General features: G+C 35.1%; 1 protein-coding gene across 4 annotated transcripts in view; it reads right to left on the bottom strand.

Moving 5' to 3' along the window:
* LOC150106550 (mannan-binding lectin serine protease 1-like) overlaps nt 1-19,546 on the bottom strand; it is a 202,399-nt gene that overhangs the window by 885 nt on the left and 181,968 nt on the right. For all 4 annotated transcript variants that reach the window (XM_090392524.1, XM_090392523.1, XM_090392525.1 and 1 more), the window contains one exon: nt 13,167-13,628. In XM_090392524.1, the coding sequence (XP_090248650.1) occupies nt 13,167-13,628 (462 nt within the window). The remainder of the gene's footprint in view (nt 1-13,166; nt 13,629-19,546) is intronic.

Consider the following 19,546-nt stretch of genomic DNA (forward strand, 5'->3'; position numbering starts at 1 on the left):
CTTGGAAAAAAAGAAGTTCAAGCCAGTTTCATATGAAACTGGCTTGAACTTCTTTGTATTCTTTGCATTCTAAATGAGATTCAAACTAATTGTTCTTTAAGGGATACTTGTATCCTGTGATTTATTTAATTCTCACAAAAACACAAGGAAATAAGTAAATAATATTTATTTAAAACCATATATTTCAGCCTGAATATTACATGCTGAAATATACTATTTGTTGAGAAATAAATTACACAGTCTGCAAATGTCTGTGAACCTTATCTTACCTTATAAGGCATGATAAAACTAAAGTGTAGTGGGAAAGGTTGTCCGTGTGTTGCTGAGTTTCATCCTGACAATGATGATTTGAGACAGAGAGCCAAAATCATGAAAGGTATGCGAGAAGTGTGTGATGAAGAGATGAAGTGAAAAATCAGGAGAGTGGTATTGAAGAGACAGAAGTGCTCAGCAGTGGAAACAGAAGTAGTGTGAGAGATAAAGAGAGAACGAATGCAAGAGAAACAGGGAAATGGGGAATTGAGCCTGGGTAGACAGAGACTTGGTGTAGGGAGAGTGGATGTTGAAAGTGGCAGTGAATGCATGTATGAAGATGAAGTATACTGCGATGTGGATGGGCAAGTTGAGACTGAGAAATATATGTGGTAAGTGGAGATAAAGGTGATTAGGCAGGTGTGGTGGAGAAACCACAACCAGCAGGTGGCTTGGATAGGACTGGTTATAAACCTAAAAATAAATTGTGTTTGTTTACAAATGCCTGAAGTATCAGAAATAAGGGAAATGAAATGGTTTCACTGACCGAGTTTATTTGAAGATGATATTCTAACGGGATTAGAAATGGACAGATACAGTATTTTTTTGTGAGGATAGAAAGGACAAGAAGGGGGGGGGGGGAGTACTGCTTATGATAGCAGAGGAATTATGTCCACATAAGGTAGACATGAAAGAGGAAAATAGTGGCAATGGTTATGAGGTAGTGTGGTGTAATGTGGGGGTTAACATGAAGATGTATTTAGTTGGATATTGCTATAGGCCAGGGAACATGGTGGATGGTAATGAAGAAATGTATAAACAACTTGGATATTAGTGAACAAAGGAGAGGTAATTATTATGGGTGATTATAATTATTGCGGTATAGACTGGAATGAAGAGATATTTGAGAATAAGGAAAATGAATTTCTCGAGTTCTTGAGAGAAAACTATCTCAGGCAGCATGTAAAGGAGGGCACATGAGGATCGCGAGTTTTAGATCTAATCATTTCAATCAGATGATGTAATTGTGAGTGGGGTTTCACACTTTCCTCCAGTTGGTGAGAGTGATCATGACGTGATCACCTGGGTTGCAGCTAGCCACATGTAGACTTCTGTGAGGAAAGGATATATGTGGAATTATAAGACTGGTGATTATAACAAGCTTAAGAGACAGTTTGGAGCTATAGCAAGTAATGAGGAGTTGTAAGTTGAGCAGTAAGGAAATAAATCTGCTTCGGAACCGAGAAAGAAATGCATAACAGCATCAATGTGTGAATGTATTTTGAAGGCCAAAAGGCTGAATAAGGTAGATATAAAATGGATGAACGAGGAGATTAAGCATGAAATCTGGAAAAAGAAGAGGAAGAAGGTACTTTGGAGACAGTACAGGATGAATAATGGTAATAATCAGTAACATGAAGAGTATGAAGAACAGGCTAAGAGAGTGACTCAGCTAGTAAGAAATACAAAAGTGCAGTATGAGCAGAAATGGCAAATCATTTGAAGAAAAACCCTATAGTTTTTTTTCAACATGTGGCAAATAGAAGGAAGAATGATCATGGTAAGATGATGTTAATCAATGAAAACTGTAGAATGCTAACTGCTGGAGAAGATATTGTTGAGGTATGTATTCAGTGATCAATTTATAAGGGTGTTTCATCCTGATCATGGTGGAATCATGAGGATCTTAAGTGTAGAGGACATAGGAGAGGATAGCTTAATTGCAAGTGAGCAGGAGGTATTTGAGGAAATAAATAAACTTAATGTCAATAAGGCAATAGGATTTGATGACATATCACCATGCATTTTAAGGGAATGTTCCAGGGAATTGGCGGTAGCATAGGCATGCCTGTTTACTAAGAGTCTTACAACAGCAGTTCCAAGAGAGAGTGTAAAGTGGTTAAAATTGTTCTACTGCACAAATTTGATGATAAGGCTGTAGCTTCAGATTATAGGCTAATCTATATATCTGGAGTTGTGGTGAAGATGCTGGAGAGATTGTGAGAAACAGATACAGAAATGGGTTGATGACAGCAGTATTTCTGTTGTTATTAGCATGGGTTAGTTAAAGGGAGATCATGTTTTACTAACTTACTTATGTACTATAACAAGGTGACAACCAATCTGGACAGGGGAGATGCACATACAGTGGTCTGCTTGGATTTTGCAAAAGCTTTTGATAGACTGCCACATGACAAGCTGTTAAATAAATTGAAATGGATAGGATTGGATAAGACATCTGAGTTGGACTGGTAAATGGTTGTCAGATAGGTATCAGAAAATTGTATATGTCAGTGTAGTATCCCAAAAGAGGAAGGTCACTAGTGGTGTAACGCAGGGGTCAGTTTTGGAACTATTGTTGTTCAATTTGTATGTTAATAATATTGGGATGGGTTTAACAAGTGATATGCAGCTGTTCAATGATGATGATGATGATGCAAAAGAGGAGGGGAGCAATGCAGATTGAAGCAGATGTAATGGCCTTACAGCAGGACTTGAATAGATTGCATGAATGGGCAGGTGCTCTCCAGCCAAAAGGCTGTGAGTTCGAATCCTACCATGGGCATGGATGTTTGTGGTTGTCTGTGAAAATACTAATGGTAGTAATTTCACTTCATTTCACACACTTGATATAATGACATAATTAAATAAACAAAAGGAAATAATTGCCGGCATAGTTAGCCCCTTTTTTCACCCATACAAGGTATAGTGTTTTAACGTTCTATAGGTTGATCAACCAACCTCTCATGTATGGGCTCAACATAACAACAAAAAAAAAGGTAAGTGGAACTGTCAGTTCAATGTTGCGAAGTGTAAAGTTTTGAGATTTGGTAAGCAACAATGGGATACAAAGTATACACATGGTGGGGAAACTAAACAAAGTAGATGAGATGAGAGATCTGGGGAGTGGTGGTGGACAAGGACCTGAAATAATAATAATTAACATTGCCACTGATGATGGCTTATACCAGTGATGGCGAACCTTTTTACCCAGGTGTGTCAAACATCTTTTTTTTTTTAAATATTGACGTTGTTGATGTGCCACTTGCATACATGCATTATAAATTTAACTACTTAATCATAGATGGTGACTTATACATATCATATTAGGCTATTTATTTAATAGGACATTGATATACAATCTATGAATTCATATTATACAATTAATAAACTGAAATTATTGAAATTAGTTTTTTCATCAGAATACCAATATTTTTCAACATCCAAGGCGTGTCACCTGAAACTCTCAAGTGTGTCAGTACTGATACGCGTGTCATAGGTTCGCCATCACTGGCCTATACTAATCAGGCTGAAATACAGGGCTTTAAATAAATATTATTTACTTATTTCCTTGTGTTTATGTGTGAATTAAAGAAAAGATTCAAATTAAGGTCTTTCCATCAAAAGGACATCATATGTAGTGAGTAGATATATAGTGAGACAATATTCTGACATTTTTCAGCTTGTACCTAAATTTATTAGAGATACAGGTGAATTGAAAGTACTGACTTTCAATTCACCTATTATCTCTAATAAAAAGGAATGGCTATTTTTTCTACAGTGTTGTTATGAAGATGAGCAACCAGCAAAACTCAATATTCTGTAACATTTTTGCATTATGGGATACTCAGGCAAATGATGTGGAGTAAGTAGTCTTTGTATACAAGTAGACTTGTCTTATGCACAAACTTTGTTTGTTTAAGCTTTGGTAAGGATTAAAAGAAGAATATAATTTCATTGTGTAGAATTTATGGAGACAAAAACACATATTAGAGCAATTACAGTCATACACCGACTTATGCGAATCCGGAGTTACGCGGTTTCTTATATGTACGTATTCCCGTCCCGCTTCATGCCTCACCACTAGTCATATCGTTCGGACGCCGGACGCATTCGCCAGTGTCGCACATGCTGTGAACAAGCACTGACGTGTTTCACGCAGTCTCCAATCATACACGATTTTTATAGTCTACAAACCTTGTGATTGTTTAATGTTATGTTCTTGATAAAAATTTAATCACATAAAAAATAATAATGTCATCCAAAAGAAGCAAGTCTGATTCTTCTACTGCTAGCAAGAAAAGAAAAACATTGACTTTGGAAACAAAACTTAACATTATTAAGGATTTTGAAGGCGGAATGAAAATCTGTGAGCTAGCAAAGAAGTTCGATCTACAGGAATCCACAGTAAGAACAACCATAAAAGAAAGGTTTACAGATTTTGGAGGACATAGATTCTAATGAGGAACGAATTGTAGCCACAAGGCAAGGAATAAAAAAATCATTAGCTTGCTATGATTTGTTATTCCTTGCCATCAGACGAATCTATTAGATTTTATGAAACCATCAACATCGAAATAACTTTCTTTTTTTTATGTACGAAAAACTACAATTATGATTATATTTCTTAAAAAATATAGGTGTTTTTGTAAACCTTTGGTCCCAATTGTATGTTGTATATATAAATTATATGCAAAATTATACCCCAAGTAACAGGAATTCGACTTACGTGCTTTTTGTTGGTCCCACCTACCACGTAACTTTGGGGTTTTACTGTACTTTATTTACAATTAAGAAAAATAACACGATATTTTGCCTCTATATCAAGATCATCATCAGGAATACATTTTTATAAACAAGATACAAGGTACATGACAATATGCATAAGTATGATATAGTATGACTATTTTGTTAACTGTTTACATTATCCTGACCTCTAGTGAGAAAAAAAAACTGAATATAATCAGGTAAAAAAAAATATTGAAAGTGGAACTACATCAACTGCACCTCTACAATCCTGTTATCTTACATTTTCTTGTGTTATGGTTCTGGCATGTTCTTTTGAATGCTATATAGGTTGCAGATGAGTCTTCCGGACTCTTGCAATTATGAATTCATCATTCTTGTTTAGATTAATTTGATGAATCAATATTACACAACCTTCTTTGAATTTTCTTTCAAACCAGGTTAGTGAAATGTAGGGAATTAGTGCCTTTCCAATTAATTCTGTGACAAATTTGGAATGCATGGTCAGAAAGTCTTGTTTCACCATAATGAAGGAATTTAATGTGGCATTTGTGTTCATTTTTTCTTATTGGAATTGGCATCCTGTTTCCCCTATGTAGGTAAGTTGCAGGTGCACTGGATTATAAACCCTGTAGTGGGCAAGGGAAAGAAGGGGATCTTTTGGCTGAGCCAAGTATGCTTTTTAATTTTGCACAAGGTTTGAATGTTGCCTTAATATTGTATTTATGCAGTGTTCTGTTTATTTTTTTTTCTAATATTCCCCTAATGTATAGTATGGCCATTGCATTTTTGTAATATTTTTTACCTTTCATGGCATATCTGAAACATATCTGAGTCAGACTTTGGGCTTTAGACTTGATGAATGTACACGTCATTGCTTGAAGTCTTCCATGGAAAAGTTAGTTATGGTGGAGAAAGGTGGAAAAAAAAAAGACACAATTCTCTTACAAAACAAATTTCCACCTGATATCATGGCCCTCTTTGCCCATGTACTTCACTATGGATAGTTCATATGGCAAAATGATTTCTACCTGCAAAAAGAAGGTGCAGCCATGGGCTCCACTTTCTGCTGCCATAGCTAACTTTTACATGGAAGACTTCAAGCAATGAGCTCTATATTCAGCAAGTCTATGGCCCAAAGTTTGGCTCAGATATGCTGATGATATATTCACCATTTGGTCACGGAATGTGAAATACATTCCTATGCCAACTGAACAAACAACACCCAAGTATCCATTTTACCATTGAGATTGAAAACAATAACTCTTTTCCTTTTCTAGACACACTTATCACACATCTTCCCTCAATTTGTCTTTCCTTCATGGCTTACTGTAAACCTAAACACACAGGCCAATACATACACAAAGATTCAGACCACATCCAACACAAAAACTGGGAGTCATCAGTACCCTCAAACATAGAGCCCTGACAATTAGCTTTGATGAGCAAGCACTGAAGAATGAATATGAATTTATTAGCCAAGCATTTATGAATAATGACTTCAACTAAAAAATAGTTCAAAAGATGCTCGACAATAATGCACTGAGAGGTAAAACAGATTACAAAAATGCAATAACCATACTATACATTAGTGGAATATCAGAAAAAAAAAAAAAATAGAACACTGCATAATACAATATTAAGGAAACATTCAAACCTCCTGCAAAATTAAAAAGCATACTCAGTGCATCCGATTAGGGAAAGTGAACATGTGATTTTGACTTGGAATATTGTAAGAAATGAGGAATTTTCTGTCAAGAAGCAGTATATGGGAAACTACAAGGCAGGTAATTATGAAAAGCTTAGGAGAAAGTTTGAAGCTGAGCCATGGCATAAAACCCTGCTAGGGAAGCATGTTTGTAGTGCAAGGGAGATAGTTAAGGGGCATCTACATGAAGCTATATTAAGCTAAGATAAGTAGGGTTAAGCAGGTAGAAGTTAGACTGATGAATAATATCATTATGCATGAGCTTCAGAAAAAGAAAATACTGTGGAGGATATATGGGAATATTATAAGAAATGATCAGCAAACTTATGAACAGTAAAAGGGTCAGACAAAAAGGTGACTAGTATGATGAGGAAGGCAAAATCAGATTATGAGAAGAAACTAGTCAAGAAGGGGCAAAGGAATCCCAAACAGTTCTTCCACTATGTGTCAAGTAAGAGGAAGAATGACTATGGAAGAATAATCTTAATGGGTGTTGTCACAAGGTGAGAGAAGCAGATAAAATAGTTGAGTTACTGAGTAAAAACTTTGCAAGGGTATACCATACAAGGGAGGTTAATGTTGTGACACATGTGACAGAGACTTATATGAGAACAGAGGTGGATGAAGTGGAGGTTCTTAGGATATTGCAGAATCTCAATGTAAATACAGCTGAGATTAGATGGGATACCAACTCATGTTTTGTGGAATGTGCAAAAGAACTGGCAATGCCTCTGACTAGGCTCTTTAATTTAAGTCCCAACTCTGGTAGAGTTCCAAGGGGGAATGGAAAGAGGGCAAAATAATTCACTTGCATAAAGGAGGTTCTAAGACTGCAAGAAATGACATGAAAGAAACATTTAAGTTATTTAAAGGGTTTTATAGGAATGATGCAGGAAAAAATGTTTCAGCACCTGGCTAGAAATGACAGAACAAGAGGTCATCCCTGAAGTGGAGTAAAGGTGTGGTTAGTAGGTGCGTGAGGAGTAGACATTTTGCTTGGAGGGTTGTGAACGTATGGAATGGGTTGCCAGAGTCAGTTGTTAGTGCTTTGTTTGTTAATGTGTTCAAGGAGAGGTATGATAGATTGTATGGATAGTTTGGATCTCTAGTGGGGAGTCTTCAGACTCCATGGAGGTACCCGTACAATAATAAAGACTGGAGGACACAGATATGAGAGTTCTTAGGGAGTGAACAGATGGCATCAATGGTCTTATCACATTAAAAATTTTTAATGTGATAAGACCGTTGATTATACATTCAATCACTATGCTGATATATTCCTGAATGCTAATGACTTTCCATCGTTAGCATTCAGGAATATATCAGCATAGCTAATCTCAGGTGATATGGTCACTTAAACAGAATTGTAAACAAGTGTAAACCCAAACAAGTGTTCTTTGTCAGGTAGGCAGGAAATAGACTCAGAAGAAGAAGACCAGGTTCTAGGTGGATTGATGCAGTAAAAAATGCCTTAGAAGACTATAAAAGATCTGATAATATTGAAGTTTTTGACAGATAACTTTTCCTCCAAATTAATCTTGACATATTAATTCAGACTAAAATTGTTGATCTTAAGTTCATAATGATTTAACTTTTTTCATGTAGTACTGTCATAAATTCTGTACACCCTGTGTAGGTTCATGTCAGGAATTTGATGATGATGATGATTAACATTAGAGAGACAATTAATTTAGACTGCTTTCATGACCCAATTTTTAAACTAGTTGTTGACATGCAACAAAAATTGGTCTAAATACAGCACCACCAAGTGATTACATCACCTGATGAACCTGGGACCTGCAAGTGCACATGCAAAATGAATTTCTCAAGTTTTTAAGTGACAACTACCTCAGGCAATATGTGACAATGAGTAGCAAGGATCATAGGTGTTGGATCTGATTATATCATCAGAGGATGTTATTATAAATGAGGTATCAAATCTTCCTCTAGTTGGTGAGAGTGACCATGAAGTGATTACCTGGGTGGTTGGTTGCCAACCATGTGGAACTGCAAAGCTGGTGATTATTATTATTATTACATGATGTCTCCAAGGTGTCCAAAGACTCATTGAGAGAGCATACCTACTGTATAACTCTCTGTCTCCATCACGTAATCCACCAAATGCAGCAAACTGCCACTACCATCATCTACACCAGGGTTTCCCAAACTGTGTTCCACGGAAGTGAATAAGTGTTCTGCGAGAAGTTCTCCTGGAATTTGTCATTTTAGTTTTCTAAGCATTTTTTAATGAATAAATATTTTATAGTGGAAATATTCTGAGGAGAATAATAAACGTGAATATGTTGAAAAGCTCAGACCCAGAAGCCTAATAACATCTGTGTATTGTTAATTTTCACACACTGAAAGCTTTCAACATTTAAGAAAGGGAAAATTGCTGTTTATGACCGGTCATAAAAATTGCCTGCAAGCAGATTATAACAATGGGCGGTGTAGCCTCTGTTCTCAAAACTGAAAGAAATAACATCTGTGTTGCAAATGTTAGTGACCAATCAGCAAGGAAGTATAAAGAAAATTTTTCCACTAAAATTGAAGATCAAGGTAGTCTGTATCCGGTTTTCAAATCTAGTAATACTGAATACTTTCTTCGCAAGTTCATATTGTAGGGTGAAAGTTTCGAAACCGTAGTGCCGTGATTTTTTAAAAGTAATAGGCCTGCAGATTTAAATTTTAATATGAATAAGAGACAAGGGACTTTGTTTAATTTTGGTATTAAGAAATCTCTTATTGAAGGTGTTTGTGATGCAACAGATAGTGATTCATCTACCATCAGCCTACAAAGCGATCTCCAGGATGTACAAAAGGAGTCTGCATTCGTAAGTACTTATAATAATATTATAAATTTTTGGTGATCAGAATGGGATATGTCAATGAAAATCAGCACAAATTAATTTAATGATGTTTATGTTTAATTGATATTTAATTAATAATTAATGATCAATTATTAATCTAGAGGTACAGAATGGATTTAGAAAAGGACGATTATGTATAGACCCAGCCTTTTGCCTAAAATTAATAATAGAGAAAAGAAGAGAATATAATTTAGAAACACATATTGCATTTATTGACTTTGAAAAAGCATCTGACAAAGTTAAAAGAAACATTATTTAACATATTAAAAGAAAGACAAATACCAAATAATATCCTAAAAGCTATCACAAGTATATATGAAAATAATCAAATACAAATAAGATTAAATCACGAGCTATCATATACAAGAGAGATAAACCAAGGGGTCCGACAGGGATGTCCCCTCTCAGCAACTCTTTTTAATATCTACTTAAATGAAATAATAATAAAATAGAGTAAAAATTTACATCAAGGAATTAAACTTTCACCTACAGCTAACTTAAACACTCTCCTCTTTGCAGACGACCAAATAATAATTACAAATTCTGAAGATAACTTACAGAAAGCTATTTTAAATCTAAATGAGATATCCAAAGCTTATGGTATGATAATATCAACAGAAAAATCAAAAACTATGGCCTTTAAAGGACAAGATCCAGCAAGAACTAAAATAGTAATAGATAACAAGATCTTAGAACAGGTGAATTCATTTAACTACCTAGGATGTATGATCACATATGAAAATGAAAAATATAAACGTAAAAATTGCAAAATATTTAAAAATAACAGGTGTAATTAACTCTGTATTTAAACCAAACCTAGTTCAAAAACAAACCAGGCTAAAAGTATACAATACATTAGACTTACCGGTCTTAATGTATGGAAGCGAAATCTGGACAATAAAACAAAAAGACAAACAAAGATTAACAACAGCAGAAATGAAGTTTATGAGAAAAACTGCAAAGTATACCCTATTTGATCACAAAAGAAACGAAGATATTATGAAAGAATTAAACCAAGAACCAGTAATAGAAAAAATTAAAAAATATAAACATAAATGGATGGAACACGTTCAAAGAATGAAAACAGAAAGATTACCAAAACAAGCCTTAAAGTACAAGCCATTAGGAAAAAGAAAACCAGGACGTCCTCTTAAACAATTCAACGATGACTTCTAAGGCCAGAACAGGCCATGCTAGGCCTAAATCCTTGATATGTATGATGATGATGATGATGATGAATTATTAATTAATAATAAAAAATCAGCTAAATTAACAATTAATTTTAATTAATATATTACAAAATAACCAAGGTGTTCCGTGAAAATTTCAGGATTTGTGAAGTGTTCCGTCGTAGGAAAAGTTTGGGAAACCCTGATCTATACCAATGCTATCTACTGCCTACTACCATCACCACTACACTAGTATTTTTTGTCTATAATTGCATGTGTTCTCAAGACCAATTCGTCTGAATGCAGGATGAAAAACCTGAGTTTCCAGGAGATAAAACTCTGCTACCTCCACATGAGATCGACTAACTCATCTTCAATTGAAAAAACCCATATAAAGATTCTTCTTGTCACCATTAATCAATGGGAGCAAAATACTATTGTTCTTTCAATTGCAGCCTAGTTCATTATGAGAAGCTCAGGAGATAGCTTTCAGCTATAGCATGGAATGAGGAGTTGGGTGAAAAGGAGATCAATGCTGCTTGGGTGACATTTAAGAATTATCTAGTAGACAATGTCTAAATGTGTTCTGAGGGTCAGAAGGTTAAATAAGATAGGTGTGAAATGGATGAATGCAGAGATTAAGCATGCAATAGAGAGGTATAAAGCATTATTGAGGTAATGCTTTATAATCTGTTCCACAAGGAGAACAGGCCAGGAGGGTGACTCAGTTGATAAGGGAAGCAAAGATGCAGTATGAGTGGCAGTTAGATAATGAAGGGAAAAAAAAAACTCTAGAGAGTTCTTTTTGATACATACCCAGCAGAAAAACGAATGCTTATGGAAGGATGACATTGCCCAAAGACAATGTAAAAGGATAACTGTTGTGGAGGATACAGCTGAGATACTAAATGGTTCAAATTGGTATTTCATCCTAGTGAATGTGATATCTGTGGAGTTTAAGAGCAATAACAAGGGAGGAGGAGAGACTAACTGTCAGTGAACAAAAAGTATATGGGGAATTGAGCAAACGTGATGTTATTAAGGCTGTGGACCTTGATGATATATCACCACATGTTTTCAGGGAATGTACCAGGGAGTTGACATCTACTTTGGCATACTTGCTTAATATGAGTCTTACAATGGATTACGTTTTAAAGGAGTGGAAGGAAGCAAGATTGTACTACTTCATAAGGGAGGTGATAGAACTCAAGCTTCAAATTATAGGCCATTCCAGGTATTAAGGTTCAAGTGTTGAAGAGGTTAGTGAGAACCATGATCCAGAACTAGGTTGACATAAGTGATATTCTCTTTGATGGACTGCACTGATCTGTTAAAGGAAGGTCTTGTTTAATCTGTCACTTATTACAATAAGGTGACAGGTACATTGAATGAGGGAGATGGATATACACAGTAGTATACCAGATTTTACAAAGGATTTTGATAGATTCCACATGATAAGTTGATAGTTAAATGGATGGGGTTGAATATTAGATTTGTGTACTTAATTGGAGATTGGCTCTCTGATAGATATCGTAAGTTGTGTATGGAGAATGATATCCCAGAAGAGGAAAGTAACTAGTGGTGTGCTCAAGGGTCTGTTTTAGGGCCACTGCTTTTTAATCTGTATGTTAATGATAGAAAGACAGGTCTGAATGGGGATATTCAGTTATTTGAAGATGATGCAAAGTTGGGAAGAAGTATGAGAAGTACAGCAGATATTGTGGCCTTACAGGACTTGAATAAATGCAGTGAATGGACACAAGAGCAGGATTACCAGTTCAATGTTGCAAAGTTTGAATTTGAAAAACAATGATGGGATGTAGAGTTTACACTTGGTGGGGATATATTGTTGGCGGTGAAAGAAATATGTGATTTTGGGGTGATAAGGATAAAATTTAGAGGACATTAAAATTGTGAGGACAACACAATTTTAACAGAAAATGCAGAGGACACTAATTTGTAGAGGTAAGGAGATTCTGGTTCCACTGTATAAGGCCTTGATTAGGCTACATATGGACTACTGCGCATGGAGTCTGTTACCTGGTTTTCAAAATGATGAAAAGGTATTGAAAAGGATTTGGAGGCAATTGACTTAAGGTGATTTCTGGTCTCTGGAATGTTGAGGTTGAGCACAAAGAAAGGTTGAGAAGGTGCAATTTACAGAGTCTAGTAGACAGGAGGAGGAGAGGTGATATGATAGAGATGCATAAGTTGGTAAGGGGTTCTTATGAAATTAATTTTAAAAAAGTTTTTCACAATGTTAAAAGGGGGAGAGAACAAGAGTTTTTCTTTGGAAGCTATATATGTAGGGTGTGAATAAACTGAGTGAGAAGCAGTTTTTTTTTTTTTGCACATCCTGAGTGGTAAATGATTGGAATGCATTGCCTGAGAGTGTAGTGTCTGCAGAGAATGTGATTACATCTAAGGCATGGTATGATAAGCTGTGTGTATGACCTCCCACAATGAGTCTTAGTTCATGATGGATATTAATAATAAAATAATAACAGAGTAATGAAAAATATATGATAATGTTAATTTCAATAAAACTTTAATTGCATATTACATTAAAATTTGAAAAAAAAAAAAAGCAACATATGTATTGTTGAAAATAAGAGTTTGTATTAAAAATTGATACCTTACCGAATACTTAGTAGACTCTCTGCAAGTTTTTTCACTTATAATTGGCATTCGTAGTTCCTGTAAGTATTTTGGCTTAGGTCCTTGATATTTCAACTGTCCCCAGCCAGTTACAGTTCCCATTCTCATATCTTGAGACAAAAAAATTTGATCAAGAAATTGTCTTTTTCCAAGACATATAGGAAGAATAAAATCATTGAATGTGACATGTTGCTTTAATCTCACTAGTGCAATATCATTATCCAAAGTATCTCGTGAAAAATCTGGATGTATAAAATGTTCTTGTATTTCAGTTCTAAATTCTTCATTTTCTTGCATGTTTTGATTATATTTTCCAATCTTTATCACTATATTGTTCCTCTTAATTCCAGGATAAATAAGACAATGTGCAGCGGTTACTATCCAGCGTTCATTCAATAAGGCTGCACCACAAAAGGAACCCCTGTTTGGTTCCCACAGCATCACCTACAATTAGAAAAGAAAATGAATGAAAAGATTTTATTAAATTTCTTTTGTTCCAAATTATTAATAATACTGCTAATAAATGCATTTATTCATGAAACACTTCGTGGATTTCTACACTTGGTTTACTCTTAAAAAAATCAGAGATGTAAGGAACATTATGCAATAATTTGTGTCTTTAATAAAAATCAAGAAATAAACTTGACTTTACATAAACCTAATTAATGCTGTGATAGAGTGATTTATCTATTCACCTAATGGATTTTGTCTGTTCAGTTTTTTGTATGTATGTGTGTTTTCAGTTTCCAGGGATGGAAACCACAAACCTTTTAAAGTTTCCAGGGATGTTCTCTTGTAAACCTTTAAAAAATGCCTCCAGTGTCCATGTGATAAATACTTCTCAGCAAATTAATGTCTCAGTCACATCATCCATTTATCTTCTCTCTACAAAGCTACAGATTATATGTCTTTAATCTATCCTCATAGCTAATGTTAATTCCAACTTTCTCTATATCTAACCTATTATATTAATAGTCAGTCATGGAGAGTAAGTTACTTAAATATTTATATATAATTTTATTTTGTTTATTCATTGGCTAGAATGTTTTAGATTTGACTGTGATGGTGTATTGACTTCAAAAATCAACATGTTCTGAATTCCAAAGAATGAAGTTCAAGTATTAAAAAAAAAAAAATTATAGTATATTCATACAGTGGGCTGGCTAAGGATTTTTTCCCCCACACTTTTTATTAATTTTATATATATATATTTTTTGTATTTTATTTATTTTTTACATTGTCTAGAAACCTGCTCTAGAGACCAAACATTGAACTTTTTCAAGCCACTTCAGGCCTCCAATAAGCAGGCCAGTAGTCTCACACAGGGTGATGAAATTCATCTTCCATCTAAAATATATGTACAACAGATACAGTTCAGTATGTTAAGTCATTCTCTGTATCCTTGTCACCTAATGGATTTTGTCTGTTCAGTTTTGTGTATGTGTGTGTGTTTTCAGTTTCCAGAGAAAAATCATATTTTCTGTAGATTTACAATTGGTAAAGAGATCAAAGAAAACATCTCTAATTCTCTGACTTTTACAAAGAAATTTCCGAGGAATGACATCAAGTACTAGACAAAGAATGAACACAGCATTTAAGTAAAAGTTCTATACTTTCACTTGACTACATAGGAATCACCTATGCAGCATCAATTCCATCACTGTACTCTTATTATTATTATTATTATTAACATCTGACATCCATTAAGTCTGACACTCATCATGAGATGCACAAACTTAAAAAAAGCTTACAGGACTTGAGTGGAAAGAAGGCAGATGCTGTTTGGGTACTAATCTATTAACAGCATCAATGTCTGAGTGTATTTAAAAGGTGAAAAGGCTAAATAAGGTAGGAGTAAAATGGATGCATGAAGAGATTAAGCATGGAATCTGGAAGAAGAAGTTTTTCCACTTGGTTATACTATAAATTAAAGATGCCAAGAAATTCCTTCAACCTTGGTGTCACCTCTGGGTCTGGCTCCCACAGATGAGACCTCAATAAAGGTCAAACCGGTCAGGATAGTGACTCTTCCCATAATGCACAGCAATAAACATGTCTGTAAGGATATGTGCTTCGCATTATGGGATACTAAGGCAAGTGATGTGAAGTCATTACCTTCTATATACAAAGTTGCCCAGTCCTGAAAATACTTCAGGTGCAAACTTTGTTGGCTTACACTTGGATAAAGGATTAAATGGTTGCTTTTTATAATAAAACAGAAATACCATATTTATTCGAATATAACTCGCCCTTGCATATGACTCACACCCCTGTACCCTGATTTTGCTTTATGAAAAAAAGAAATTAAAAAGTTTTGCATGTACTGTACATCGCACACGAAAATAAAGTTTAACCACTTTCACTTCGGGATGATAACTCGCTCCCCACAGTAATAAACAACACGCCTTTCCCAACTGCCATTATGCAAGAAAAACGAGTAGTTTTTCCTGCATAATGGCAGTTGGGAAAGTAGTTTTTCTTGCGTAATGCTGCAGATGCAAGAAAAACGAGGAGTTTTATTGTACCACTGAATAAAGTACAGAGATATTTGCTGTCTGTGTAATATATTTCTCAACATGTGTAATATATTTCTTTAGTGCGATTAGAGACAACTGGTATAAAAACAGCACTAACTAATGAGTCACCCCCCCCCCTCCATTAACCATGCTGTTTAGACTTGAGCAAAACCATATGTTTCACCGGCAAACACAGTATCTAACTAAAATCTATTGTTTTTAGTTAGATGTGTGCGAGTGGCCCACTAACTCAAACACAAAGCTGCAAAAAAATAACACGTAAACGTGTTAAAATTAAGACATATAGAGTGAATGTTGTTATAATAGTTTCAGATAATATGGAATTTGGTTGAAGAGAATTAGCATTTCAGCTCAAAAATGTCAGCTTGACTTTCTGTTTTGGTAACGCGATCTTTTGTTAATACCACACCAATCCCATCCACATCTTCAAAGCTGTTCTATCTCTATTGGCCTACTATTGCTGTCTATTTTATGTTCTGCTTTCACTTCTCAGACATTCGTGAAGGGTGTTCATTATGTATCTGAAATCTTGTAAATTACTTGGAATTTTTACTTGGAATAATGGGAAAGAAGATCAATGCACACAAGGAACTGCACTCGAGGCCAGAAGTAGCTATAAAGAAGAGGAGATTCTTGGTAAGTCATCCATATTTTCAGTTTTCTTCTAAAAACTTTAGTTTCTAAAAATCCCCACATATATCTCGCACCATGATTTTTAGCTTTAATTTTTGGGGAAAAAAAGTGTGAGTTATATTCAATACTGTATCGATTTATTCGTTTTCATATGACATTTATAGTTACAATATGGATGCAACGACCTGCTAGAATGTAATTGCAGTAATAAAAATTTATATTGGAATTTCAATGTTAAATCTGATCCTAATCAATGGTAAACTATATTTATGCTTTCATTGTTAATTTATAGCATGCTGCTGGTAGCGTACTGAAAAAATCGAATGCTATTGGCTACCAGCTGTTCACTTGACGCGCAGCATACACACTCATGGGAGTCCAGCTATGAGTTTATAATTGCCTGCTACAGTCAATCAGTGATATTTGAAGTTCAGTGCGCACGATTCAATGACAACCTAGCAGTGAGAGAATCCCTTTTATTATTATTTTTTTTTACTTGCAATAGTATCGTGCACTGGTTTACAGTTTTGTGCATTTTTATTCAAATATTATTATAAACATTTTAATAACATATTTATTCACCGAGGCAATGTCGCTTTCCAAGCCAACAAGAAAAAGAAAAATTGCTGATGAGAGGAGAAAATTTCAAGAAAAATGGGAATTAAATTACTTCTGCACTGAAACAAAGGACAAAATTGTGGGCATTATTTGTAACGAAACAATTAGTGTCGCCAAAGAATATAATATAAAACGGCACTACGATAAAATTCACGCTTTGAGGGTAAACCGAGAGAAGAAAAATTAAGAAGTATGAAGAATTCACTTCAAAGTCAACAACAAGTATTTTCAAAAATTATGAAAGATAACGAATCAGCAGTGAGAGCCAGTTATGAAATCAGCTATTTATTGGCGAAACATTCCAAACCTTTTAGTGAGGGTTCCTTGGTTAAGGAGTGTATGATAAAAGCACCTGCAAACGTATCTTCCAAAAATGTTCAAGTATTTCGCGATATTTCTTTGTCCAGAAATACTGTGATGGAAAGAATAACCGAAATGGCAGATAATCTGCATGACCAGTTGCAAGAAATATCCTCAAACATACAGTGCTTTTCAATTGCACTTGACGAAAGTTTCGATATTCCTGACGTGGCTCAAGTTGCTTTGTTTCTTTGGGCTTGCGACGACAATATGAATATTACTGAAAAGTTATTGGAAATGATTCCTATCCATGGAACCACTACAGGGGAAGACATTTTTGATGCAGTGTGGAGCATTTTTGAAAATTACCAACTTCCTCTGAACAGGCTCGCAGTGACAACCGATGGTGCTCCAGCAATGACAGGCAAAAATAGAGATTTTGTGTCAAGACTTGCAGCAAAGTTAAAGGAAATGTATCCAGACATTCCAAAACTGCAATCTTTCCACTGCATCATTCATCCGCAGGTCCTATGCTCCAAAATGTTGGAAATGAGCAGCGTACTCAAGCCTGTGACAAATACTGTGAACTTCATCCGATCCAGAGGCCTCAATCACCGCCAGGTTGCACAATTTCTAAAAGACTTTGAGAGCGAATTTGAAGGGCTACCTTATTACACAGAGATTCGTTGGTAATCTCGTCATAAGGTTCTAAAAAACTTTTTATTACTTTTAGAGGAGATTAAATTGTTCCTAGAAATGAAAAATCATGATGTTGCATTTCTTAATGATCAGATATGGGTACAAGATCTAGCATTCTTAGTTGATATTACAGGACATTTGAGTGATTTAAATGTCAAACTTCAGGGGGAAAGATCAGTTAATAACACACATGTATGATGCACTGGCAAGTTTTATATTTAAGTTAGTTTTGTTTCAAAATCATTTAAAAGAGAATATTCTAAATTACTTTCCTATGTGTGAACAGTTAAACAATAAGAATCAAAGTTTTACCTTTTCTCAATATTGTCCCAAGCTAGAAAAGATAAAAGAAGAATTTGATAGGCGATTTAAAGATTTTAAGGAGCAAGAAGAAGTTTTTTCGCTTTTTACAGATCCTTTTTCCTTTAATTTTGAAAAAGCTCCTATTTGTATTCAAATGTAACTTATTGATTTCCAAAATGATTCCATTCTAAAAGCGAAATACAAACTTTTATAGCAAATGGCTATAAAAATTGAGTTTGAAACTCCTGGATTAAACCAAGAATATAATTTCTTGGCATCTTTAATTTATGAAAGAAGAAGGAACTGTGGAGGAAACATAAAATGAACACTGGTAATATCAGGTGCATGAAGAGTACAAAGGGCAGGCCAGAAAGGTGACAAGGTTGGTAAAGACAGCAAAGTATAGTTTGAGCAGAAATTAGGCAATCAAGCCAAGAAAAATTCTAGTGAATTCTTTCAATATGTAGCAAGTAGAAGAAAGAATGATTATGGGAGGATGATGTTAATTGATGACAACAGTAGATTGGTAACTGATGCATAGGATACAGTTGAAGTATTCAATGAGCAGTTTATCAGAATATTTCATACTTATTAAGGTGACATCATGAGATGCTGAAGTGTAGGAGATATAGTGGAGGTGATGGTGAGTGAGCAGGAGGTATATGAGGAATTAAGTAAACCTGATGTTAATAAAGCAATAGGACTTGAAGGAAGATGTCTGCACTACTATGAGCAGTAGTGCAGATGTTGTGTCTACAACTTGCAGGAGAATCTCAATAGGCTATGTGAGTGAGCAAGGGAGTGGAGCTATTAGTTTAATCTTGGAAATTAATGGTACTCTTGGCACACCTGTTTAATATTATCTTGTAACAGGGTGAGTTCCAAAGGAGTGAAAAGTGGAACAAATTGTTCCACTTCACAAAGGTGGAGATAAGACCAGTGGTGCACCCAGAGGGGGAGGGAATGGGGCCCGGGCACTCCTCAAAGAAAAGGAAAAAACACTAGAAAATTTTCCAAAAATCTTTTCCTAATTAAAATTCATTTTTTTTATTTATGTTGTGTTGTGTCTTCTATTTCTATACTACTTACGAATTAGTGATCATTGCAGATGCTCAGTCATAGGTTGTATGCGATGTGTAGTGTGTATTCGCAAATCGTCTGCTCAACTCGCCCCCCCCCCCAAGGTTAAATCCTTAGCGTCTGGCCCCCTCCAAGATTAAATCCTGAGTGCGCCACTGGATAAGACTGAAGCTAAAAATGATCTGTGTGTCT

Source organism: Typopeltis vanoorti, chromosome 5 (assembly GCF_054136105.1).
Source record: "Typopeltis vanoorti isolate ZY-2024b chromosome 5, IOZ_Tvanoo_1.0, whole genome shotgun sequence".
Lineage (NCBI taxonomy): Eukaryota > Metazoa > Arthropoda > Arachnida > Uropygi > Thelyphonidae > Typopeltis > Typopeltis vanoorti.